Consider the following 24,682-nt stretch of genomic DNA (forward strand, 5'->3'; position numbering starts at 1 on the left):
AAAGGGATGTTGAAAAACGTTTTAGTTATTAATGGACAGGTATTCCAGTTGAAGTTAAACTGAAATTAAAAACTCATTAAGCCTAAAGGCAAAGGGAAACAGTTTCTAGTTCAGAACAACGTCACGTCATGAAGCTAAGTCTTGATTCCATAATTCCACAAGTGAACTATCATTTCAACTAATTGATTTTTAGGGTCTTCGTTTCCTTATCTTGAAGTGGAATTGTTAAAATTGAAGTTAGTCATAGCATAAGTTTTTAACTTATATACGTAGATAAGTTACAAACTTATGGTCATAGTGATAACTACTCTTAACAAATTGAGGAGAAATTTTAGCTCCTTTTTATTAACGATATAGAGTAATTTCTTTCCCATATACGGCAACGTCATAACCCTCTATCTCTTACCTTAGTGATATCCCCCCTTCTGGGGTAAAATAGATTAATTCTCTCTTGCAAAACTGCCCCAACGTTGAGGATACACAGTTCCCTCCCCTCTCTACCGAAATTACTCTATTGAGGAATTAAGAGCAATCTCTTTTCCTCTCCTTCAATGTGAATACTTACTTTTGTCACTGTTCCTTTAAACAGTACTTCTCATGTCTAACCCCTCCCAGTTTTTAATTCAAAACGACTGCTATAAAAACACACGTCTGCGTACCCATTGCCAACTCTTCAAGCAACAAACTCCGAAACTGCTCTTCGTCATCGCTTCTCTCAAGTCTGGTAAGTGCAACTTTCAAGGGACAAAATGCAAAAAATTGTCGTTTCGTAGCTCCGGTTTTGAACCTATACTTTTTATTATTTTTCCTGTTATGCATAGGGCTATAGAATTTAACTATTAGAATTTGTTTTTAATATTGAGGGCTGCGAGCTCGTGGTTTTCCACCAATGTTTCTTGACTTCTAATTATTTTCCACCTTAATACAACGGGGCAATCCATTTTGGCTTATGGCGATTGGAATAGTTGCCTATCTCTTAATAATCTAACTTTTTTATACGCATCTGGAGCATTCGCTTTAACCTGTTTAAATTACCGTTTTGTTTGAAAGCTTTTGACCCGAATTAAGCGCTAATTTCAGATTTGAAATTCCATCTTTACAACAGACTGTAAAATGCTTCTCAAGTATGTCTTTGTCATTCTCACCCTGGTCAAGCTCTATTCCTTTCTCCAACACCAAATCAAAGGTAAGTTTATCTACCTTGAATACTAGCAAATTATGGATTCGAAATAGCCAAGTCACGTGGGGAAAGGAACTATATCTTTCCGGAGGAGAGGATGCCGAGTGATGGGTTTAAAATGTCGCCCATGCGCAGAGAAAAAAATTTGAATACGTTAACAAAGCACCACTGTAGCCTTAGGTTCTGAATCAGATAAGAAAGAGCTAATTTAAATTTACAATTGTAAATATTTATGTTGAGTGCTACTTCATTTGGACGAAATGTGTTGACTCATTAGGTTGGCTATTTATTTTGCTCATTGGTTTTCTATTAACGCAGATTGTCCCGAGAAGGACTTAAAAAACTGCACCAACACGTTCAAATGCCCGGAGAAAGCCCCCGTGGGTTGCATGATGCTTGGAAAAACAGGAACCTCCTCAGCAAGAGTGTCTTCTCGCTGTATTTGTTCTTGTACTGATAACGCTGACTGCAATGGAAACGAGTTCAAGTGCACCGATAAAAAAAACCCCAAAAAGATGTGCTCTAGACTTTTAAAAGTATGTGGCTGCAGTAAATAGTAAAATAGTATTATGATCCTCTTATAATAGTCATGTTCTTCCTGCACTTTTCCTCCACCTATTAATCGCGTTAAATTATTTATTCCATGTCGTGAAAAATAACCTTCCATGTTTACTAGTAAATTCACCCTATTAATAAACTAGGGAGAAAACCACTAAATGATAGTAGAATAGACCATGGAGAAAGGGGGGAGGAGTCGAATTGAGTAGCGTTTCTCGGTCACTATGCGTAGTAAGTTTCACCCCCAAGTGGGAGAAAACTGTGGGGGATGGAATGGGGAAAGATTCTTGCACACCGTGGTAAAACCGCCATGATGCTTTTTTGGTTACATTTATCACGCCCTCTCTCGACCATGTCTCGACTTAGCAAATTCAAAATATAGTGGCAGCATGGTTCCAGTCTTCCATCGTTTTAGATAATGACTTTGGCCGGTTTAACTACATTATAGTAGGATCATGGAGAATTATGTGATTCAAAAGGACCATAATTATTGTAAGATCACTAATTTAAAAAAACCCACAAAGGCGCAACAAAGAAAGATTGATTCAGGTAAGAATTCTCTTAAGCTTTGGTTAATATGATGTTGGAGAAAGAGGGCTGATATGTCACTTGTGTTAATACTTTTGCAGGTATTAAGTTTGATAAAAAATTCTTGAAAGAAAACTTAGCAAATATTCTTTCCAATGCTTCGAACTTAAATAAGGTTACATATATTGGGAGATCAAAATCTGTTATTGTAAGTATTAATGGTAAAGGAAATGGCTGAGGCACCGAGCTACATTAGTTGAGCTACGCGGCTACGCTAAGTGATACCAACTATCAACATAAATATGAGTTGATTCATTTCAATACTTTATAGTATTTAATGTCTAATAGTCATTCAATTGCAGGATGCATTAGAAGAAATACGAAAAACTAAAATTAGAGAGTTATCAGAAGAAGCATTTGATAAGTTGTCCATTTTCGCCGATTGTAAAACTGGGTTGCTCGATAAAAACCGGTTTACAGCCAAAAGGCACGAGCTTTTGACCTCTGATGAGTTTAAAGATGATTTAAGACAGTCGTTTTATCCAATGGAATCATTCAGGAATCTTAGTCACAAAGATAAAGACCTAGTGACAACAATTTTTTCCCAACGCCTGTTTAACGAAATACATTCCAGTTCTTTGGAAAAAGAGAAATCTATGTCCAGTGTGGATCAGCACTGTGCAGTAAAGCAACCACAAAGGAAGATTTTAAAGCTTGATGAAGCAAGAAGTAGAGAAATGAAAACAATTCATCAGATAGCTGGATACGCAGTAAATCAATTAATTGGTTTATACGAGTGCCCGAAGTTCTGGGCAAATTGTTTGGTTAAGAAAAGCGAGGCTAAAGAAATATACCACGGCTGGACTACCAAGCAGGATAGAGGGGGCCTATTATACCTTTCAGCACCAGCGTTTCAGTTTTTTAAGCACGTATGCGGTCTGATTGCCCATACCGTTAAAACTGAGGCGCCTTTAAAGGACAATGAAACAAAAAAATCTAAGATTACTGACTATTTGGAAAATGATAATTACGTAATGCAGACTTGGGAACAGTTATGGGGCGATGGAAAAGAAAATTCGAAAGCTGCCAGGAAAAAGTGTTTCTCAATTGTCATTAATTGTTATTTGAAAGGCTTGACAAGAATGGTTAAGAACGCAGTCCAGATGTCGAAAAAGGATTGCTTAACCAGCAGTGGCATTCGGAAAGAACTGAAAGTTTTATGTTCCCAGAAAAAAAACAAATAGTTAAAAATATGTTTATTTCATATTATTTTAATTCTCGAAAAGCATTTCGAGCCAATATCCTTCTATTAATTCTTTTTTTTTGGTCGCTGTGCAATTTCCATTTTTAGCTCTTGGAATTAAAGATTTCATTAGTTTAAGCCTTTTCGATCCTTGTCCATATTGACTAATTGTTGGGTTTTCACCAGATCTGCATGACCCTCGCTGCCGGCTAAAGTAATTTTCCACCAAATCTTGGTTTAGTTTCGCCGTTAAAACGTAAGGTGCTCCTTTTTGGAGCAAAAACTTTACAACATCAATAGTTGCGTATACTGAAATGGTCGATTTAAAATTGAAATATATTAATAGTAAAGTTTGTGGTAGTATTAAATATTTTAAACACAAACCAGTTATTCGAATACCCTCCAGAGTTTCCCTGCTAAGGAGCATTTTTGATCGGTCAAAATCTTCATCGACATCTATTTGATTTACCTCGGCTTCCCACTCATCTAAATAAGCAAGAAATTCCTCTTGTAGCCACTAAAAATTAATGAACGTCAGAATGAATGGATGTTTAATTTTTCACTGATAATTGCAGCAAAGAGAATGGATAAATAATTCTTAAGTAATGGCGTGTTCAAGGGATTGGGTAACTTAAAACCTTTTCTCTAGGAATCACCCTTATTCAGGCACACGGGTACCTTTCTCTCATTCTCTTTGATAGTAGCATTTAGTACTTTTTACCTTAAAACGCCAATCATCTAATCTCTTGAATGGTTCCAAAGCTGGCTTTTTCTTTGTAAAGTATGTATGAGTGTTCGATACATTTAGGATGTCAAAGAAAGTATCGAACAGTCGTAGAAATTTGACAGTTTCTATTGCCTCTTCACCAATCAGTTCTTCCACGGCGTTGGCAGTGGTGGTGCTCAGAACTTGGGTTGCAAGTTTTACCCTCATGCAACTGTGCGGATTTGGATGAACATGATTATAAGTTAATTTAGGTGCTAATCGTAGTAGAGAATTTGAATCTATTTCGTATGTATCGGCTATGTGCTTCCATAGGAGAAGCCTGCCATTCTTTTTTAAAAGTCTAATTGGCTGAAAAGTACCATCCTTGTGTTTTTTCATTTTTCCGCTGTTGTTAAGGGCAGTTTTTGCGGTTTTTATATTGTGACATACGTCAGAAACGAAGTAAAGTGGTTCTCCGTTGTTGAATGGATTTTTGGCTTGATACCCTACTCTATGATTCTTCAGTTTTTGAACACCTTCTGTGCAAAGTTTTATTAATTTCATATTGGTTGAAGCTTTATCGCATACCACTGTGAGAATTCTAAATCCAGCTGCCTGTAGGTTTTCAATAGCTTCCCAAAGTATCGAGTACAGATCATCTGCATGTAAATTTCCACAAGGAAAAAAGGCGTACGGGTATTTAAAATTTGTCGTCAAACCTCGCACCATCAACTGAAGCACGTGATTTGCCAAGGGTATATTTCCATCATCTGTGGTATCTTTTAAGCGATTTTCTAACTCCGATACTTCATTTCTAAATTGGTTGAGCTTGATACCTCCAATTAATTCACCCGTGCTACTGTTGAACACTAAATCCTGTTTGATTTGAATTTCATCCAGCACTAGCGAAAAATACTTTTGGTGTTCCTCTAAATTGACTATATCTATTTTTTCCATCATTTCCAAAAGAACAGCGTCATTAAAGCCACTTTCAGTTGTTAGGTCTACAGTGTAATTGTATAGCGTTCTTTGCGAAGGCAGGGAAAATGCTTGACGAATAGCTTCATAGGCACTAGGTGATTTTGCTTTTATGGAAATGCACCATTGGATGATTGCTGGATGCCATTTTCTTGGTCTGGATTTTTTGTTTCGAATTAATTTTAATTGCTCACGCATCAATAGCTTTTGAAAAACTGATTTGCTTTGAAATGGATTTTTTGAAATAATTTCTTCGAAATCCCGACTCTCTTCTTCAGACATAAAAAATCCATCCTTTTTGAAGCTTTTCTTCACTTTTAAATCCAGCGCTTTAACTTTCTTCTTTAAAGCTTTGTTTCTTGTATTTACTATCAGGAAACGATTTTTGATATTATCTGTGGTCATATAACGTATATTAGTATTTTTCAAACTATGTACTTTTTCTCTGTGCTTTCGATTATGCAAAACAGTCTTTGTAATTCGACATGATGGGCAAATTCTTGTACGTTGGCTAAGAAATAATTTTTGACATTTTTCCGATCTAATCGATTGACTAGTGGAGCAAACATATGCGGGTTTTAAAGATTTCTCCTTGAAACGTGCAAACAATTCACCTTGTATACCTTGACAAGTTTGCCAATTTTCTATTTCATACAATAAGATGTTTAACTCCTTGATACATGAAACAGAGCCACCAAAGTCAACTGAGCTTGACGAAAATAATATATGAGCAGGTGATACTAATGTGTTGCAAAAATACACCCTAGGGATTTGAGAATGCGGTATTTCGACCGTAACAAAGCCATTATTCTCACTTCTTCTAAACTTCAAGCATTTTATACTAAGTAAATGGCTCTCTGATTCTTTTAGAATATCCATAGACCAGTCACAAGTATCTAAATTTTCTAGGACTGTTCACGAGCTCGAGCCAGCTCGGGCTCGTGACGAGCGAGCCGAGTTCGAGCCGAGCCGAGCCGCCACTTTTGCGGCTCGATTAATTAACGAGCGAGCTTTTTTATGGTCGAGCCGAGCCGAGCCGACAGGCATCGAGCCGGCTCGCGAGCTTGGTCACTAATATAGTGCTTTCTTTTTTGTCTTTATTCTCTCCTCCAATAGCTTTCCGATGTATTTTTACATAAAACAAAGCGTGGGAAAAATCTATCGTCTCTAACCTTGAGCATATTTTACCGAGTGGATTTTACTGAACCACTACATTACTAAACATGAGATGGCATTTATAGTCGTTCTCAAGTTTGACGTTGATAGTAGCAATTTTTTTAAACATGCGTATATTAATCGAGCCAGCTCGGCTCGGCTCGATCATTTTCGAGCCGAGCCGAGCTAGAGCCGAGCCAAGACCCAGCTCGGCTCGAGTCGAGCCGAGCCGCCGTTTTTTTGACTCGAGCCGAGCCGAGCTTTTAAAAAGCTCGCTCAGCTCGGCTCGTGAACAGTCCTAAAATTTTCTAGCCGATGACATAAAAACTCCTGTGCAAGTTTCTTCAGAGGATGTAATTCCACCGATGTGTAACACAGCGATGTTGAATTGATAGCTAGGTGTGGTGCCATACCTTTTGGTGTGGTAACCAATGGCATTGTTGATGTATCCAGTGTAGCTAGGGGAGGTTTTAGGGTTTCCAATGTCGTAGCTGGGTAAGGTAATAAAGTTTCCTGGGTAGAAGCAGGAGATGTTATCATTTCTGACGTGGTAGTCGTTGGCAATATTACAATATCCAAAGTTGATGCAGGAGATGTTTCCATTTCTGGAGTAGCAACCAATGGCGGAATCACAATATCCAAGGTAACTGAGGGAGATGTTATTATATCTGGAGTGGTAACCGGTGGATGTATCACACTATCTAACATAGCTGCGGAAGGATTTACAGTTGCCAAACTGATAGCTAGGGGTGAAATATAAAGGTTTAAAACTTAAAACTGTTGATCAAATATGTGTAAATAACTCACCTTTGCCCAGTGGTCTTTTACAATAAGTGTGATCCAACGCAACAGGGTTCTGTTTATAATGTGTATAAAGAGTAAAATTAGCATAAAATGATTTTGGGTTGCATTAATATTTAAATTGATCGTGACCTTCTGGGCGGATTTAATCGGGCCATGATATTCCTCAGTGGGTTCATCTTCACCTTCGACGTATTGTAAATCCAAACCAACTGAGATCTGTTTATTTTGTAATGTTATGCATGTGATTCAGTCCAAAAATTTTGGATTTACGTAGTTAAAAATATTACCTGTTGGGTGTCTTTAGTTGGATCAGGAAATTCTTCCGTTGGTCCGTTCCCACCGATAAAATGTTTGGAACACACATAATGATGTGTTTTAACATCATCATGGGTCTTTATATCCGCACGATTAATTGCCTTAACCCATCTTATACACTTATCGAAGTTTCTCCTCGGTTTCGGTACAGGATAATATTTTATTCCCTGACTACGCGAATGCTCAGTTGTGTTGTAGTTTTTACAGCTTTTATACACGCAGTATATGCCCATATTCAAATAATACTCCGTTCCTCCGTTGAAATGTACGCGCCTCGAAGTAGCAGAAGTCAATTAAATTAAACCCGTCACCATGGTGTCACAGACGGCGCCAGCTACCTAGGTCACGTGTGTTTACCACGATATGGATGATGCGACCCCCACTATTTCAACCCACCCCATCCTCCCGTTTTTGTGGGAAATTATATCGCGGTACGGGGCAGAGTTCGGCTCAAGATTTCGACTCCTCCCCCCTTCCTCCATGATTTCAGACACGAAAATCAAAACCCAAAGTTTGCTTCACTTCAGGCCTCAATTATTTACTCTTTAGTTCACTAAGCCTATTGAGGGTAATACTAGATATACCCGCCGGAGTTTAGGGCTTAGCTTCCTTCATGAAATCACTAAACCAAGAATTATTCTATATACAGATGTAGTATAGCTTAAGTAATATATAAACAGCCATTTCAAATAATAATATTAAAATAAATCTTTGGAATATCAGAATGAAACAGAGCTTTAAAGCTACAAAAGTACTAAATGCATCATAATTACGAAAAATATTTCCACATATTCACTTTATATTAAGGATAAAGGGAATATTATGGTTCTGAAGGATTTCTTTACACATCAAAACAAAACGAACTTCTAACGTGGCGCACTAGTGTAACAACGGACGGACACACACAGACAATCAAATAGACAGCTTTTCAACCCTTTTCGTACTAATTTTGAATTGAGAAACAAGATTTTCTTAAATATTAAAATAAATATAATTATTATTTATTATTTTCTTCGTTAGTTATTCGCCTTATTGAACGTTACATCGTTTTAAAAAAGAACAATTAAACATTCTTGAGAGACTTGACTAATATTGGCGTTTGAAATGAAGCATACGCCGGTTGCTTTGCCTTACTCAAATAGGTGGTATATAAGGGTGTCGAACTACAGCTAAAAGCAAGAACAACCGCAATTGCGAAAACCTTTGGTGGACAACCCACCCTAGGGAGGCTAGACGTTTCTCGTAACCCTAGCTGATCGCCGCGAATGTCTTAAACCCAACGATGACGATGGAGTTAGAAGCCAATGAGAAAGATTGGTGTCTATGTGGAATAGACGGAAGACCAGTACATGGTGGTGTTTAGAAGCCAGTATGTACGGACTGGTGTCCAAGTGGAATGGACGAAGACCAGAAGATGGTGGTGATTAGAAGCCAGTATGTACAGACCGGTGTTCATGTGGGATGGACGAAGGCCATAAGATGGTGGTGATTAGAAGCTAGTATGTACAGACTGGTGTCCAAGTGGAACGGACGAGGACCAGAAGATAATGGTGATTAGAAGCCAGTATGTACAGTTTGGTGTCCTTGTGGAATGGACAAAGACCAGAAGATGGTGGTGTGAGAACTCAAGTAGAGGAGCTATTTCCGTGACTGTGAATGCAGTTCGGAAATGGCGAACACGTTTGCTCCGATTTGGAAATTGCGAACGCGGTCACGTGGGTGTAACAACAGACACACAAACACACACACAAACAAACAAACAAACAAACAGACACACACGATCGTTACAGAACCTCTCCGTGACATACGTCACTCGGAGAGGTAAAAAGTATGAATTAACCTAAGGAACAGTGTAGTTATTCTTAGTAGTAGCCAAGGCTTTTATGGCCACGTGGGGCGAGTTTAGTAATCTCGCAAGCGTGGTTACACACCATAAGTTTGTTAATCTCTGGTTACAAACTGGAGCTTGTCAAGAAGTGAATGAGGTAGGTCATAGATTCGAGGTAAAGCGACGTCTGGTGAGGCGCTGTCAAAGGCTTTGCAATGCAGACTAAATAGAACTAAGAAAGATGGAAGTTCTGCAAAATTAACCACCACCTAGTATAGGACTTCAATTCTCGCTTCAGTCGTTCTCGAACTAGCTCGAGCTGTAAAGGCTCATTTACATGCACGCTTGTAGCTCGTAAAAACAGGATTTTGCTTGAAATATTTGAAATCTTTTCTGCACAAGCTCAAGCTCGGCCATTTACATGACTGCTTGTAGCTTCGCTTGTTCCTTGGTTTGGTTTTTAACAAGCTCAATCCGCAACCCAAACGAATTTGGTTTTTTTCTAGCAAGCGCCAAAAAAAAGCTACCGCCATCAATGAAATTTCCGTTTTTAATCATTTTGAGAAAATTTTAACTGGATATTAGGCCTCTTTGAAATGGCAAATGTACCGAATTGACGTTATGAATATCAAACAAATATTTGAATAATTAGGCCAAACAAATATTTGAATAATTAGGCCAAAGTTTTGCTAAGCCTAATTTTATAAATATGTGTTTGGCCTAATTTTATAAATATGTGTTTGGCCTAATTTTATAAATATGTGTTTGGCCTAATTTTATAAATATGTGTTTGGCCGCCAAACACATATTTATAAAATTAGGCCAAACACATATTTATAAAATTAGGCCAAACACATATTTATAAAATTAGGCTTAAGAAGAGTTTGAAACATTAGGCTTAAGAAGAGTTTGAAACATTAGGCTTAAGAAGAGTTTGAAACATTAGGCTTAAGAAGAGTTTGAAACATTAGGCTTAAGAAGAGTTTGAAACATTAGGCTTAAGAAGAGTTTGAAACATTAGGCTTAAGAAGAGTTTGAAACATTAGGCTTAAGAAGAGTTTGAAACATTAGGCTTAAGAAGAGTTTGAAACATTAGGCTTAAGAAGAGTTTGTAACATTAGGCTTAAGAAGAGTTTGAAACATTAGGCTTAAGAAGAGCTTGAAACATTAGGCTTAAGAAGAGTTTGAAACATTAGGCTTAAGAAGAGTTTGAAACATTAGGCCTAACGAAAATCTGAACAATTTCAAGTTATATCTTAAAATATATTTTTAAAAGCATGTAAATCAAAAAGCTTGAAGCTTGCGCTTGGGCCTGTAAAAACGTAAATAAAAAAATCTCAAGCTCTGTCACTAGCAAAAAGTTCACGCACAAGCAGATTTTTAGTAACCATGTAAATCAGCCTTTAGTCTCAAGCATTACGAAGTATAGGAAGTGTCACGCTTATGAAACATCCTTTAAACTTATGGTAATAATTATATTATATTTAAACTCAATCGAAGTGTGGTTAACACGCAAGTTTTGTAATTTAATGTATTTTGAAATATAATAAACCTGCTGGTGTTTTAAAAAATATTTGGTCCAATTTGAAAAGGAAATCATGTTTTGGTTTCACTCATAAACACTCTTTCATTAGAGGATTTCATCATCAGGAATGCCATTTTCACTCAACGTATCTACTCGGATTTTTTGGGAAAAGCTAGACTAATCATTATGCATGACGAATTTTATGTCGTGAATTATCTTATCTCACTGCGAGTTGCACCTGCACGCGCGATTTTAACTGGCGTTGATAACAACCAATGAAATCACAGTTTGAAAGACGTTATTGTGAATTGAGAGACGTGACGGATACTAAGTTCTCAAGCCAGGCCCACAAAACCCACGTAGAAATTAACAAGGTAACGCGATAATTCCTATTAGACGTATGTATTCCTGATTTAACTGAGTGCAAACCATACTTGCGCCATCAAAGTATTTTCCGCTATATACGCTTCAATGGACGTACCTGACTTTTTGCAATTATAAATTAGCTGACTAATAAATTTAGCTAGACTTTGATTTGGCTGAGATCTCACAGTGAGAATTTCAAAATTAGCGAGTTTAGTTTAATCATAGGGGAACACAAAGTAAACATTAAGCTAAGAGGATGTTGCCACGTTTAATATTGACAATTTTTCTGCTGCAAATTGCGTATTGCGTTGATACGCAACAACCGGGTGTCAGTTTCGATTTTATCGTGGGTAAGTCAAACACCAATGAAGCTAAACTTGGAATAAATGGACTAATTCTTTTAATGGTCAGCTGGAGCCGGGTCAGCCGGGGCGGTAGTGGCTAGCCGATTGTCCGAGGACCCGAGTACGACTGTCTTGCTATTTGAAGCGGGAGAAATTGCACCGAGACATAGCGAGATACCATTGAGAGCCCCTTCGTACACTTGGGGATCGCCGTTGAGTTGGAATTACACGGTACAGAAGTCGAACAACAGCTGCCTCAATCAACCAAACGATGTAAGTTTATTGTTACGACACCATTCAAACGGCCCGATAGACACTTGCCCAGGGGCCTCACGAACACAAAGGTTTTGTGGAGGGGTCAAATTACTTAAATTAAATTAATTTACTAACGGGTCCAGTGCATTGCATTGCTTGATGACCTGCAATGTCGTTCAGAGGGCCATCCGTACTAGTACTTCGTAAGAAGAGGGTTAAACTTGTTAGGTAATCGGTAGAATTATTTCACCTAAGCGATGCCTCTACGCCACTGGACGTGCTGTGGGAGGCGGAAGTGCGGTCAACTATATGATGTACACGCGCGGAAGTAAAGCCGACTTTGACCTTTGGGAGGAAATGGGAGCCACCGGTTGGAACTACCAGGCAGTGTTGCCATATTTCAAAAAAGCGGAAGGGGTTCAAATTGATCCGCAACACATTGATATTAGTACGTTAAGTTGCACTAAAGTAATCATTGTTGCCAGACTCTGAATATATATTTTCGTAAATAGATTTCCACGGTGCGAATGGAAGTCTCACGGTGACGGAGCCCAATTACCACACTGAACTGCGGGACGTGTTCTTGGCAGCCGCGAGGGAAGCGGGACATCCCACTTTGGATTTTAATGGAGCACAACAAAGAGGTAAAGATAAAAGACCTAAAAGTTTGGCGCCAATAGTTAATAACTGGACATTGTCAAAACTCTATAAAGGATTCGCGACAACTCAGGCTACGATTCGCGATGGCTACCGTTGCAGCACAGAAAAAGCTTACCTAAGAAAAGCTTACGGAAGACAAAACTTTAAACTCATTACTGGCGCTCTAGTTACAAAGGTAACAACCAGAATTGGCTAGATCCTTGTTTGTTTCCTTATTGTTTAAAAAATTGCAAGGTTCATATTGACGGGAAGAAAAGGGCTAGAGGTGTCTACTACCTGAAAGACGGAGAGACATTCTACGCTAAGGCCAACAAGGAAGTAATTGTCAGCGCCGGATCCATCGACACACCACAGATTTTACTCTTGTCTGGGATTGGTCCTAAAAAGCACTTGGAAGAAATGAAGGTAAGGTAATTATTAGATAATACCGGAATATTGGAACGAAAAAACTAAGCCATCGTGTTCGTTTTCAGATTAAACTTGTGGCTGATCTACCAGTTGGTCTGAATTTGCACGATCATCTTGCAACCGCGGGACTAAGCTACAGAATCAAGGCTCCCAACGTGCCGACAACGGCGGAGCTCTTGGCTATTATGGCATTAGTCCCGGTCATCTACCCCAACGTTCTGAATGGATTTCCATCAATACCCGCTTTGATCGAATCCTTCGGCTACATGAAATCGCCGTACGAAACACGACCAGGAGATTACAACGACCTACAGTTTTTCTTTGAACCAGTCAACGTTCCAGCTACCTTAGATTTGCTCGGCGAAAATGTAAGTTCACCTAGTGTTCTAATCCCCGCGCTAACAAGTTGATTATGATGAAATTGGATCACGAAAACATTTGTAATCGATTTTCGAAGCTTAGATAGTTTTCCTAAAAGATGCCAAATGAATTCGATCCTTTTTATCAAAACTTCATAAATAAAAAAACCAAAAGTATACTTCATTCAAGTTAACTCACGCCGTGCAATACGATAAACCCACTTAACCATTCAGAATAGTGTCTACCCATCTGAGTATGATTATCTGTACAACAGTAGCACTGGGAACATGCGAGTATAGGCTCGCAGACAAAGCTGGCTTTAGTACAAAGAATTAACGCCCTTTACAGTACTATTGTTCTAAAAGACTTTGACCTCGAAAAGCTCTTCTCTGATTGGTTAGTTTTTATGGTTGTTGAGAGAAGGGTCCTTTGCTTCTCATTTTACATATTGTCTATAGCCAAAGCCTGGGAACTGTCAAAGTCATATACTTTCTGGTTTTATCAATGACCTTTGGTTTTTAAGCAGAATTGTATAAAGCGAGCAAAGTATTCAATTATCCAATAGAAGATTTTTCTTGGGCCTTAGCTAAAGCACCGCGATATTATACTTTTCGCGTTCCTTTCTTTCATTGGCTGAAGCTTTGGCTAATGACCCCACAACTTGGATTTTGCAGGAAAATTCGGAAAAATTGTGAAATTCATTTAAAGTCTTAAATAGTGTAACTCGCTTCAAATTTCGAAGCTCAGGTTAAATAGTTTTGGAAAAGGTAAATTTTGATAAAGTTACTTTCATAGGTTAATTTATTCTTCGCAAAATCTATATTCGTTCCAACATTTTCACTTGTCCCGACAAATTTACACATCAAATCGAGAGGCAGCATTACCCTGGCTTCGACTAACCCCGAGGACCCTCCAATTATCCAATTTAATTATCTAAAGGAAAAGATTGACCTCGATGTTATTGTCTACGGTAAGAAACCGAGGCTTAGTGAAAAGTTAAGTCACTCACCATGAATAACTAACAGACTTAACCTAGTTCTCACTCGCTTTTTGAGAGTGAACTACAGGGATGACGTAGTTATTCGTGTTGGTGAATACATTAATGCCCTAACACAAACATTCTGTAACAGGTATGAAAAAGGCGCATGAAATCACTCAAATGAAAGCTTTTCAAAAGTACGATCCGCAATTAATTGGTCCAGCACCGGGTTGCGAATATTTGGACCTCGCCACTGACCGATACTTCGAGTGTCTCGCCAAACATTTGAGCATGTCATTCTCGCACGCGGCTGGAACCAGCAAAATGGGTCAACCAGATGACCCCACTACGGTCGTCGATCCTAATCTCAAGTATATAAAGAATTCTATAAGTTCAAATACATTTGCATTCAAACCGTTGCATTCTAGGGTTAAGGGAGTTAAAAGTTTGAGAGTCATTGACGCCTCAGTCATGCCCGTTGTGGTTTCGGCCAATACCAACGCTGCCTCCATTATGATTGGTGAAAGAGGTGCTGACATCATCAAGAAAGAACATGGCTTGATTGCTGGAAAAGGAACTGAAATCGTCAGGAGAGACCATGGCCTGATTGGTGAAAAAGAAGCAGACTTAGAAACGTAGTCTTCGAGAATCGGTCTACATAGTTATAAATAAATGTATCTCGAAATAAAATTGCCTTTTTTCGATAAACAACTATGTCAAAAATTGTTACGAACTATAAGAAACTTTAGAGCTGACACTGGGAATCTTCATTTCAATTACTCTGCCTTAACAAAAAAGTCACAACTACTATAATAACTAAGGAAGGGTATCAGGTCATGGCTACAAGGCCTATCGGCCCAGTAGAATGTTGCATGGTAAAAGTGACGCTAAAAAATTTCGTAATGAATACTTTCTAAAGTAAGATTAGTTCCCCGAGTTTAGTGTGATTGCAGTTGGAAAAACATTCTTGAAACTCTACAACCATGTTACTCCTCTATGTTTATAACTATATTGACTCTGCCCCACAATCCTGGGATCGCTTCAAAGAGCGTTTCTACAAATAAGAAGTATGGCGTCTGAAGTCACGTTTTACTCCAAAGTGCATCTTTATAAACGATCATCCTGTGACATACTTCTTATCGTTGCGCTATTATCAATTGAACAAAAATTCATCAAACAAAGCACTTTTCGATGCACGTTCCATAATGGAAGAACCCGATTTATAGCAATTTTAAATTAGCTGACAGGACTTTGGTTTCAAATACAATTACAATAAATATAATAGGATCAGAGTGCTAATTTCGAAATTGGTGATTTTAGTTCAATCATAGGCGAACACCATGTTGCCACAATTAATATTGGGAATTTTACTACTGCATATTGCGTATTGCGTAGATACGCAACAACCGGGTGTAACTTTCGACTTTATAGTAGGTAAGTCAAACACCGATGAAAGCTAAACTTCGAATTAATTGACTAATTCTATTAATGGTCAGTTGGAGCCGGGTCAGCCGGAGCGGTAGTGGCTAGCCGATTGTCCGAGAACCCTAGTACCACTGTCTTGCTACTTGAAGCGGGAGAAATTGCACCGAGACATAGCGAGATACCATTGAGAGCCCTTTTGTACAGTTGGGGATCGCCGTTGAGCTGGAATTACACGGTACAGAAGTCGAACTACAGCTGTCTTAATCAACCAAACGACGTAAGCTTATTGTTACGACACTATCCCAACGGCGGGCTGTGTGCATTTCTATTAGCCAAGGCGCCTCAAGAACACAAGAAGATTGTGGAAGGGCCTGAAGATTTAAACTTATTTGATTTATTAACGGGTCCAGTGAATTTAATTGCTTAATGGCCTGCAATGTCGTTCAGACGACCATTCGTACTGGTATTTGTAGTTGGTTAATTGCGAAAATTTATTCTACCTAAGCGATGCGCCTACTTCACCGGACGTGCTGTGGGAGGCGGAAGTGCGGTCAACTATATGATGTACACTCGTGGGAGCAAAGCCGACTTTGACCTTTGGGAGGAAATGGGAGCCACCGGTTGGAACTATCAAGCAGTGTTGCCATATTTCATAAAGGCAGAAGGGGTCAAAATTGATCCACAACACATCGATATTAGTACGTAGAGTCGTACTAAGTTTATCATTGTTGCCTGTCTCAAAATATATATTTTCTTAAACAGATTTCCACGGTACAAATGGAAGTCTCACTGTGACGGAGCCCAATTACCACACTGAACTGCTGGACGTTTTCTTGGCAGCAGCGAGGGAAGCGGGACATCCCACTGTGGATTTTAATGGAGGACGACAAAGAGGTAAAAGATAAATTGACCTAAAAGTTTGGCGGAACTGGTGTTAATACTCTATCAAGGATTCGCAACAACTCAGGCTACGATTCGCGATGGTTACCGTTGCAGTACAGAAAAGTCTTACCTAAGACAAGCTTATGGAAGACAAAATTTCAAACTCATTACTGGTGCTCTAGTTACAAAGGTAACAACAAATCCTTCGCTCAGAATTAGCTGTTGTTGTTTGTTGGCTAATTGTTTATAAAATGCAAGGTTCATATTGACGGGAAGAAAAGGGCTAGAGGTGTCTACTACTTGAAAGACGGAGAGACATTCTACGCCAAAGCCAACAAGGAAGTCATTGTCAGCGCCGGATCCATCAATACACCACAGATTTTACTCTTGTCTGGGATTGGTCCTAAAAAACATCTAGAAGACATGAAGGTGAGATTGTGATATAGAAAATATTAGATAACACAAGAATATTGCAAGGAAAAAACTATGCCATCGTGTTCGTTTTCAGATTAAACTTGTGGCTGATCTTCCAGTTGGTCTGAATTTGCACGATCACCTTGCAACCTCGGGACAAAGCTACAGAATCAAGGCTCCCAACGTTCCAACAACGGCGGAGCTCCTGGCTGTATCAGCAATTGTTCCGGTCATCTACCCCAACGTTCTAAATGGATTTCCCTCAATGCCCGCTATGATCGAATCCTTCGGTTACATGAAATCGCCGTACGAAACACGACCCGGAGATTACAACGACCTACAGTTTTTCTTCACTCCTTTCAATGGTCCAGCTACCTCAGATTTTCTCGGCAAAAACGTAACTACTCAATAAACGCAAGAATGCAATGCTAGTTTGCATGAAACTGACATTAGACTTACACCTTGTGGGAAAATCAGGTTGCGTGAATTGACTACGTTCTAAGTCTCCTCAAACGAGTTAATTATATTCACTTCTCAATGACGAATTTAATTACGCTCACAAAAACATTTGTAATCGATTTTCAAAGCTGAGATAGATTTCCTAAAAGATGCGAAATGAATTCGATTGTTGCCCACGCAAAAAAAAATTAAGGCCAATTCAAGCTTGAGGATCCAGTTTGAATGGAGGTGAAAGCCTATACCCATTACAGAGAAGCCTTGCACCCAAGGTTGACAAAGCAAACATCGCGTTAGCGTGGGTCTGCTTCTCAGGTGGCATCAGTGGACAACTTAGCGAGGTTTTTTAATGTTCACACATACGATGTGGCCAAAAACTGACGCACGCGATAGATGGCGCTGCAATATTGGGTCCAAGTAAACTGAAGCATAATGGGTAACTTAAGCTGCCAAGCATACTCATCTCATTCTAGCTAAAGCAGTCATGGTGGGGAAAGGAATAAAAACTGGTCAGAGGATGATAAAGAAATGTGCCCCTTCAGCAATTGGGGCGCATTTCAAATCGCAAAAGTGGCGTCACAGAAAGGATAACACCGACCGCGCCTACCTGATATAAGAGGCGAATTAAGATGTCAAAAATACAGGCTGCAGCCCCTACAACGAATTGGCCTTAATTCTTTTTGCGTGGGCAACGGTTTGGATCGCCACCGTAGAGTACTAGTTTCTATAAACATTTGACCTCAATCTGATTGGTTCATACGCGTAGGGGCTGAGAGGAGGGTCTGTTGCTTCTTATTTTACATGGCGTCTACAGTCAAAGGCTGGGAACTGTCAACGAAATAGACTTTTTGTTCTTACCTATGAATTTTGGTTTTTACTCTAAAACTCGATATTCGACAAAGCGAGAAAAATATTCAAAATTCATTTTTCTCTGTCTTGGCAAAAGCACCGCGAAATTTCTTTGATTGCCTGAAACTTTGGCCAATGACACCGCAGCTTGAATTTTGCGATAAAATTGTGAAAAAAATTGTGGAATTCATTTCACTTCAGTGAAACTTGTTTCAACTCTCTTCATAGGTTAATGTATTCTTCGCAAAAACGATATTCGTCCCAACATTTACTATTGCCCCGACAAATTTGCACATCAAATCGAGAGGCAGCGTTACCCTGGCTTCGACTAACCCTGAAGACGCTCCAATTATCCAATTTAATTATTTAAAGGAAAAGATTGACCTCGATGTTCTTGTCTATGGTGAGAAACCGAGGCTTAGTGAAGCGTTAAGTCACTAACCATGACTAAGGCTTACCCTAGGTGACTCTCACTGTCATTTTAAGAGTGAATTACAGCGTAATGCTCGACATAGTTATTCGTGTTAGTGAATAAATTAATGCTTTAACACAAACATTCTGAAACAGGTATGAGAAAGGCGCATGAAATCACACAAATGAATGCATTTGAAAAGTACAAACCACAACTAATTGGTCCAGCGCCGGGTTGCGAATATTTGGACCTTGCCACTGACCTGTACTTCGAGTGTCTCGCGAGACACTTGACCATGTCATTCGCACACGCAGCTGGGACCAGCAAAATGGGTCAAAAGGATGACCCCACCACGGTCGTCGATCCTAATCTCAAGTTTGTACAGTATTCTATAAGTTCAAAGACATTTACATTCAAACTGTTGCATCCTAGGGTTAAGGGAGTTAAAAGTTTGAGAGTCATTGACGCCTCAGTCATGCCCATTGTGGTTTCGGCCAATACCAACGCCGCCTCCATTATGATTGGTGAAAGAGGTGCTGACATCATCAAGAAAGAACATGGCTTGATTGCTGAAAAAGGAACTGAAATCGTCAGGAGAGACCATGGCCTGATTGTTGAAAAAGAACCGGACTTAAAAACGTAGGCTTCGAGAATCTGTCAGCAACGTTTATCTATAAATGAATGTATCTTGAAATTTAAAATTAGGTTCTTTCAATGCATACTTAATTGTGTCAATAGTTTTTATGACAAAATTAGAGGTGACAAGGTGAATCTTGTTTTCTATTGCACTGGTTTTTTGTTATTAAAGAACGCCTTACAGTTCTTATTTTATGCGTCTGTGTCTTGTTCGAGAATCAGTTAGCAATGAATTCCACTTATTATAAAAATCCTAATTGAATAAAATAATTTTGAAAACCTTCAACTACAATGTCACAATTATTGTCATATGTCGCATAGTAACAACAAAAATAAATAGGGGAAAGTGTCGGACTCTCTCCTTCGTCTGTGACATGCATTTGGAGGGGTGAATGCATACTCGCGAAATCTGTTTCATCCCCCTCGCCCATTCACCGCGTACCTAAGACAATTTGTGATATTGCGCGTGAAGAAATAGTGCGGTTTTATTTTACATTAGCTGCTTTTGACATAGGCTAACCGTGGCCACTGCAGTTTATCGCCACAATTTAATTTGATGATGTACATGATTGTATTAATTTAGTTTGTTAATATAGATGTTATTTACCAATTCGGGGTAGGATCGCCAGCTGAAAAAGCCAGCTCCTAATCCCTTAGACTAAGCCAGGGTACCGAGAACGAAATGCTCTTGCCCCAGCGAAGTCTCCTCCGTACGGGAGCTCTCCGCGTACCGTCGCGTTCACGGGTCGAACATCTCCGTCCGTCCAAGGCTTAGTTTCCTACGGCCTATTGTCATTGTATATTTTCCGCTTATCGAATCGTTAATAAAATTGTAAAGTTAAAGTTAGAAACTCCGTCTCGGTACTAATTCCTACGTAACAATATTGATGTTATTTACTAATAGAAAAACGTTTTAGCTTATAATGACAACCCAGGGCCCAAGTTTAAACGAAATTCTAAAGGATTTTAACGATGAGTATTTTTGAATTAAATGATGATTCAAGAACATCTGGGGCATTTTTAATTTAATTTCGGCGTGCTAGCGATTTAAACAAACTTTAACCTCGTTCAAACGCGAAAAAATCACTAAAGAAAATAGAACAGAGCGCGCAGGTTGTGACTCTTCCTTGAGATACGCCTATGCCAAATTCTCCCGTTTGGTGGCGTACGAGCGTTATTTTCGGGAAGAATGACATCATCAACTACAAATCTGATTGGTTGATACCATTTCGCGCGCTCGAGCGTCTCGAAATGCATGTCAAGCTAAGGTAAAGGCAGGAAAATTTGGCAGTCCGACACTTTCCCCTATTTATTTTTGGTAACAATAACTTGTGACGCTGTAAATTACCGAATTACGTAATTTCTTAAGGAAAATTGACTCTAACTCAGCCTCCAGGGATCGCTTAAATAAAAGTTTCAACAAATTAAGAAGTTGGGCGTGGAAAATCAATGTTTTACACGAAAACACACTTTCTTTAACGTATTTCATCAAGTGACATACTTATTAATTACATGTTATTATCAATGAATCAATTTTGTTCGAATTACATCAAACAAAGCATATATCGATGTAAGTATTATAATGGACGAACCCGACTTGACGCAGTTCTAAATTAGCTGATGTTAAGTGGACTTTGGTTTCAAATACAGTTGCAATAAAAATCATAAGATCAGAGTGCTAATTTCGAAATTAGAGACTTTAGTTCAATCATAGGGGAACACGATGTTGTCACAATTAATATTAGTAATTTTGCTGCTGCAAATTGCGTATTTCGTAGATACGCAACAACCGGGTGTCAGTTTCGACTTCATTGTAGGTAAGTTAAACACCAATGAAAGCTAAACTTGGAATAAATTAACTACTTTATGGTCAGCTGGAGCCGGGTCAGCCGGTTCGGTAGTGGCTAGCCGGTTGTCCGAGAACCCGAGTACCACTGTCTTACTTCTTGAAGCGGGAGAAATTGCACCGAGACATAGCGAGATACCATTGAGAGCCCCTCTGTACAGTTGGGGATCGCCATTGAGCTGGAATTACACGGTACAGAAATCGAACAACAGCTGCCTCAATCAACCGAACGACGTAAGCTCAAATTTTATATTAAGCATTTGTTGCGATCTGATTTCAACATCGTCGGGCTGGGTACCCATCATTTTCAAATATTTGAACTATATTTAACTTGATAATTTCTGCATTTCCAAGTGTTTAAAAATGTATTTGAATATGCTTAAGGGTAACTGCGTTAGTAACATAGCTTAATGGTTATTACGTTACAAATGCTAACTGTAAAACCATAAGTCGCTGGTAAAACTTGTTCATTAACGACATATCATAATTTTACATAAGCGATGCATATACTATTGTGGTCATGCTGTGGGAGGCGGAAGTGCGGTCAACTATATGATGTACACGCGCGGAAGTAAAGCCGACTTTGACCTTTGGGAAGAAATGGGAGCCACCGGTTGGAACTACCAGGCAGTGTTGCCATATTTCAAAAAAGCAGAAGGGGTGAAAATTGATCCGACACACATCGATATTAGTACGTAAAGTTGCACTAAGGTAATTATCCCTGCCAGTCATAAAAAAATTTTCTTTCGTAAATAGATTTCCACGGTAAAAATGGAAGTCTCACTGTGACGGAGGCAAATTACCACACTGCATTGCGGGATGTTTTCTTGGCAGCCGCGAGGGAAGCGGGACATCCCACTTTGGATTATAATGGAAGACGACAAAGAGGTAATAGATCAATTCATGTAAAATTTTGGTGCCAATAGGTAGTAACTGGACATCGTCTATACTCTATCAAGGATTCGCGACAACTCAGGCTACGATTCGTGATGGTTATCGTTGCAGCACAGAGAAGGCTTACCTAAGAAAGGCTTACGGAAGACAGAATTTCAAACTCATTACTGGCGCTCTAGTTACAAAGGTAACAAATCCCGGGCCAAGAATTGACTATCGTGCATTCATGGATAATGGTTTCAAAAATTGCAAGGTTCATATTGACGGAAACAAAAGGGCTAGAGGTGTCTACTACCTGAAAGACGGAGAGACATTCTACGCCAAGGCCAACAAGGAAGTCATTGTCAGCGCCGGATCCATCAACACGCCAAAGATTCTTCTCTTGTCTGGGATTGGTCCTAAAAAGCATCTGGTTGACATGAAGGTGACATTGTAATTAGATAATACCACGAGTAGAAGTGTACCCTTACAGAATGTCACCCTTCTTCCATTATCCCCTTCTGATAATAGAATACTGGACGGAAATAACTAAGCGATCATGTTCTCTTTCAGATTAAACTTGTTGCTGATCTTCCAGTTGGTTTGAATTTGCACGATCACCTTGCAGCAACGGGACTGTGCTATCAAGTTACCGCCCCTAACGTCCCGACATCGGTGGAGTTCCAGGCTACGCAGTCAATTATCCCTACCATCTATCCCGACATTTTGACAGGCCCTCAGTCAATTCCCGCTTTGATCGAATCCTTCGGTTACATGAAATCGCCCTACGAAAAACGACCTGGAGATTACAACGACCTACAGTTTTTCTTTAGTCCTAACAATGGTCCGGCTGCCTTAGCTTTGCTCGGCAGAAAAGTAATTACACATTAAACTGAAATATATAATGCAAAAGGTAGTTCGCTAAGGCACCCGTTCAGCGGAGGAAAAAACGACTTCCAACCCCCTCCAACCTTGAGAGTGAGTGAGAAATTGGTATTTTTTCTGTCTGCGCATGGGCGAAATTTCGAACGCACCACTCAGGATTCTCGGGAGAGATATAGTCTTCCTTTTCCCAACGTGATCTAGTATTTCCGCCTCGATTTACAGCCGTCTTACATCCGCGGGTGTAACGCGTATTTGGTAGCCAGATCTTTGACCTAGTTGGGAATCCATAACACATTATTTTTCATACATATCCATGACAGGATGAAAAACGTTCCTCAATTTAAATAGACCAGAAAACACTTACGTTATTTTCATAGGTTAATGCATTCTTCGCCAAAGGTACGTTCCAACCATCTTTCACACTTACCCCGACAAATTTGCACATCAAATCGAGGGGCAGCGTTACCCTGGCTTCGACTAACCCTGAAGACGCTCCAATTATCCAATTTAATTATCTAAAGGAAAAGATTGACCTCGATGTTATTGTTCACGGTAGGAAACCGAGGCTTAGTGAAGCGTTAAAGCCGCTAATCCCATTCTTCCGTAGGTATGAGAAAGGCTCATGAAATCACTAAAATGCCAGCGTTTAAGAAATACAACCCCGAACTACTTGGTCCAGCGCCCGGTTGCGAATTTATGGAGCTAGCTACTGACAGGTACTTCGAATGTCTCGCCAGACACTTGACCACGTCATTCGCGCACGCGGCTGGAACCAGCAAAATGGGGCAACCGAATGACCCCACCACGGTCGTTGACCCTAATCTCAAGTATATAAAGAATTCTATTAAGTTCAAAGACATTTTCGTTCAAACCGTTGCATTCTAGGGTTAAGGGAATTAGTTGTTTGAGAGTCATTGACGCTTCTGTCATGCCTATTGTGGTTTCGGCCAATACCAACGCCGCCTCCATTATGATTGGTGAAAGAGGTGCTGACATCGTAAAGAAAGAATATGCCCTGATTGGTCAAAAAGGAGCTGACATTGTCAAGAAAGAACTTGGCCCGATTGGTAATAAAGGAACTAATATTTACACGTATGGCCTTTAGAGATTTTTCAAGAATCGGCCAAAATCAATCGATTATAAATAAATGTATTTCAAAATAAAATTATTTTCTTTCAATATATAATTGTGGCAAAAATTATTACGACAAAGAAATTTTAGAGGTTGTTTGGGCCATGGTAACGTTACACTTTCCATCTACATCTAGGCCTAAAAGCATCATTGTTGTTCAAAAGGAATTCTCTAGCCCCTCGCACACCTACATGATTTTAATAGGAAATACTTTTAAAATTGTAAATCACTTTTGACCTTGTAATTAGATGACCTTTTAATCTTATTATTTCATGACATAATTAAGTTTGGTTATAGTTCAACTTTTCTTTAACTACGTTCGTCAGATTTAAATCCTAATAGCAATGTGACCATGTCCAAATCAGGAATCTAATTGTGATCACCAATGATGATATTTCTGATCGGTGAGATTCCATTACAAGGGACTAGGTTTTCTAAAGCCAGGACACGAACAATTTTCGGGATACAAATGTACCTGTATTTACTAATTCAGGGGCCTATTAGTTAGTAGACTTATGGCGCAGTTTCAAAGGCTTAAGAAATACGGCCAAAAAATGCATTGTCATGATGATAAGATTAATTTTAATTGAAGATCACGCTAGTCCATAAAACTTAAGATCTGGAATTTATACAGGCTGGCTTCGGAATCAATTATACTAGGTCCTGAGATAATTAGCATCC

General features: G+C 39.2%; 8 protein-coding genes across 12 annotated transcripts; 6 read left to right on the forward strand and 2 right to left on the reverse strand.

The window, feature by feature from the left end:
* The first annotated feature begins 591 nt into the window (after positions 1–591).
* LOC149709449 (uncharacterized) lies at positions 592–10,034 on the forward strand. 2 transcript variants are annotated; one of them, XM_089864830.1, is made up of 4 exons: positions 592–724; positions 1,106–1,186; positions 1,499–1,716; positions 8,488–10,034. In XM_089864830.1, exons 1-4 carry the CDS (start codon positions 598–600, stop codon positions 8,518–8,520), a joined length of 459 nt encoding a protein of 152 aa, XP_089720956.1. In that variant the 5' UTR covers positions 592–597; the 3' UTR covers positions 8,521–10,034. The 2 variants fall into 2 exon arrangements, with proteins under 2 accessions (XP_089720956.1, XP_089720955.1); XM_089864829.1 differs by lacking the exon at positions 8,488–10,034 and adding an exon at positions 8,275–8,451.
* Positions 2,157–3,689, forward strand: LOC149709450 (uncharacterized). 2 transcript variants are annotated; one of them, XM_089864826.1, is made up of 2 exons: positions 2,157–2,287; positions 2,442–3,689. In XM_089864826.1, exon 2 carries the CDS (start codon positions 2,812–2,814, stop codon positions 3,508–3,510), a length of 699 nt encoding a protein of 232 aa, XP_089720952.1. In that variant the 5' UTR covers positions 2,157–2,287; positions 2,442–2,811; the 3' UTR covers positions 3,511–3,689. The 2 variants fall into 2 exon arrangements, with proteins under 2 accessions (XP_089720952.1, XP_089720953.1); XM_089864827.1 differs by having other exon boundaries at positions 2,190–2,287; positions 2,368–3,689.
* On the reverse strand, positions 5,031–6,201 carry LOC149709451 (uncharacterized). The gene is made up of 3 exons (XM_089864831.1): positions 5,817–6,201; positions 5,632–5,746; positions 5,031–5,561 (listed from the first exon to the last, which is right to left on the reverse strand). The coding sequence occupies exons 1-3, from the start codon at positions 6,070–6,072 to the stop codon at positions 5,525–5,527; spliced, it is 408 nt and encodes a 135-aa protein (XP_089720957.1). The 5' UTR covers positions 6,073–6,201; the 3' UTR covers positions 5,031–5,524.
* On the reverse strand, positions 6,273–7,838 carry LOC149709452 (uncharacterized). Of its 2 annotated transcripts, XM_089864825.1 has the most exons (5): positions 7,440–7,838; positions 7,282–7,368; positions 7,156–7,204; positions 6,919–7,091; positions 6,273–6,861 (listed from the first exon to the last, which is right to left on the reverse strand). In XM_089864825.1, exons 1-5 carry the CDS (start codon positions 7,698–7,700, stop codon positions 6,625–6,627), a joined length of 807 nt encoding a protein of 268 aa, XP_089720951.1. In that variant the 5' UTR covers positions 7,701–7,838; the 3' UTR covers positions 6,273–6,624. The 2 variants fall into 2 exon arrangements, with proteins under 2 accessions (XP_089720951.1, XP_089720950.1); XM_089864824.1 differs by having other exon boundaries at positions 6,273–7,091.
* A 288-nt stretch (positions 10,035–10,322) lies between the features above and the next one.
* On the forward strand, positions 10,323–24,000 carry LOC149709453 (glucose dehydrogenase [FAD, quinone]-like). The gene is made up of 10 exons (XM_089864835.1): positions 10,323–11,536; positions 11,598–11,803; positions 12,041–12,233; positions 12,298–12,429; positions 12,499–12,620; positions 12,680–12,850; positions 12,919–13,221; positions 14,009–14,183; positions 23,478–23,697; positions 23,756–24,000. The coding sequence occupies exons 1-10, from the start codon at positions 11,443–11,445 to the stop codon at positions 23,973–23,975; spliced, it is 1,836 nt and encodes a 611-aa protein (XP_089720961.1). The 5' UTR covers positions 10,323–11,442; the 3' UTR covers positions 23,976–24,000.
* Positions 15,347–16,545, forward strand: LOC149709454 (glucose dehydrogenase [FAD, quinone]-like). The gene is made up of 3 exons (XM_089864832.1): positions 15,347–15,626; positions 15,689–15,894; positions 16,123–16,545. Exons 1-3 carry the CDS (start codon positions 15,533–15,535, stop codon positions 16,321–16,323), a joined length of 501 nt encoding a protein of 166 aa, XP_089720958.1. The 5' UTR covers positions 15,347–15,532; the 3' UTR covers positions 16,324–16,545.
* Positions 18,600–19,552, forward strand: LOC149709455 (glucose dehydrogenase [FAD, quinone]-like). 2 transcript variants are annotated; one of them, XM_089864834.1, is made up of 3 exons: positions 18,600–18,717; positions 18,786–19,005; positions 19,063–19,552. In XM_089864834.1, exons 2-3 carry the CDS (start codon positions 18,788–18,790, stop codon positions 19,271–19,273), a joined length of 429 nt encoding a protein of 142 aa, XP_089720960.1. In that variant the 5' UTR covers positions 18,600–18,717; positions 18,786–18,787; the 3' UTR covers positions 19,274–19,552. The 2 variants fall into 2 exon arrangements, with proteins under 2 accessions (XP_089720960.1, XP_089720959.1); XM_089864833.1 differs by having other exon boundaries at positions 18,600–19,005.
* On the forward strand, positions 20,990–22,927 carry LOC149709456 (glucose dehydrogenase [FAD, quinone]-like). Its single transcript, XM_089865009.1, has 7 exons — positions 20,990–21,083; positions 21,141–21,346; positions 21,611–21,803; positions 21,869–22,000; positions 22,072–22,193; positions 22,260–22,430; positions 22,559–22,927. The coding sequence occupies exons 1-7, from the start codon at positions 20,990–20,992 to the stop codon at positions 22,874–22,876; spliced, it is 1,236 nt and encodes a 411-aa protein (XP_089721135.1). The 3' UTR covers positions 22,877–22,927.
* Positions 24,001–24,682: the final 682 nt, after the last annotated feature.

The sequence above is a fragment of the Phalangium opilio genome, unplaced genomic scaffold, assembly GCF_054372755.1.
Source record: "Phalangium opilio isolate 3A_F unplaced genomic scaffold, DU_Popi_V2 ptg000013l_1, whole genome shotgun sequence".
In the NCBI taxonomy this organism is placed as follows: Eukaryota; Metazoa; Arthropoda; class Arachnida; order Opiliones; family Phalangiidae; genus Phalangium; species Phalangium opilio.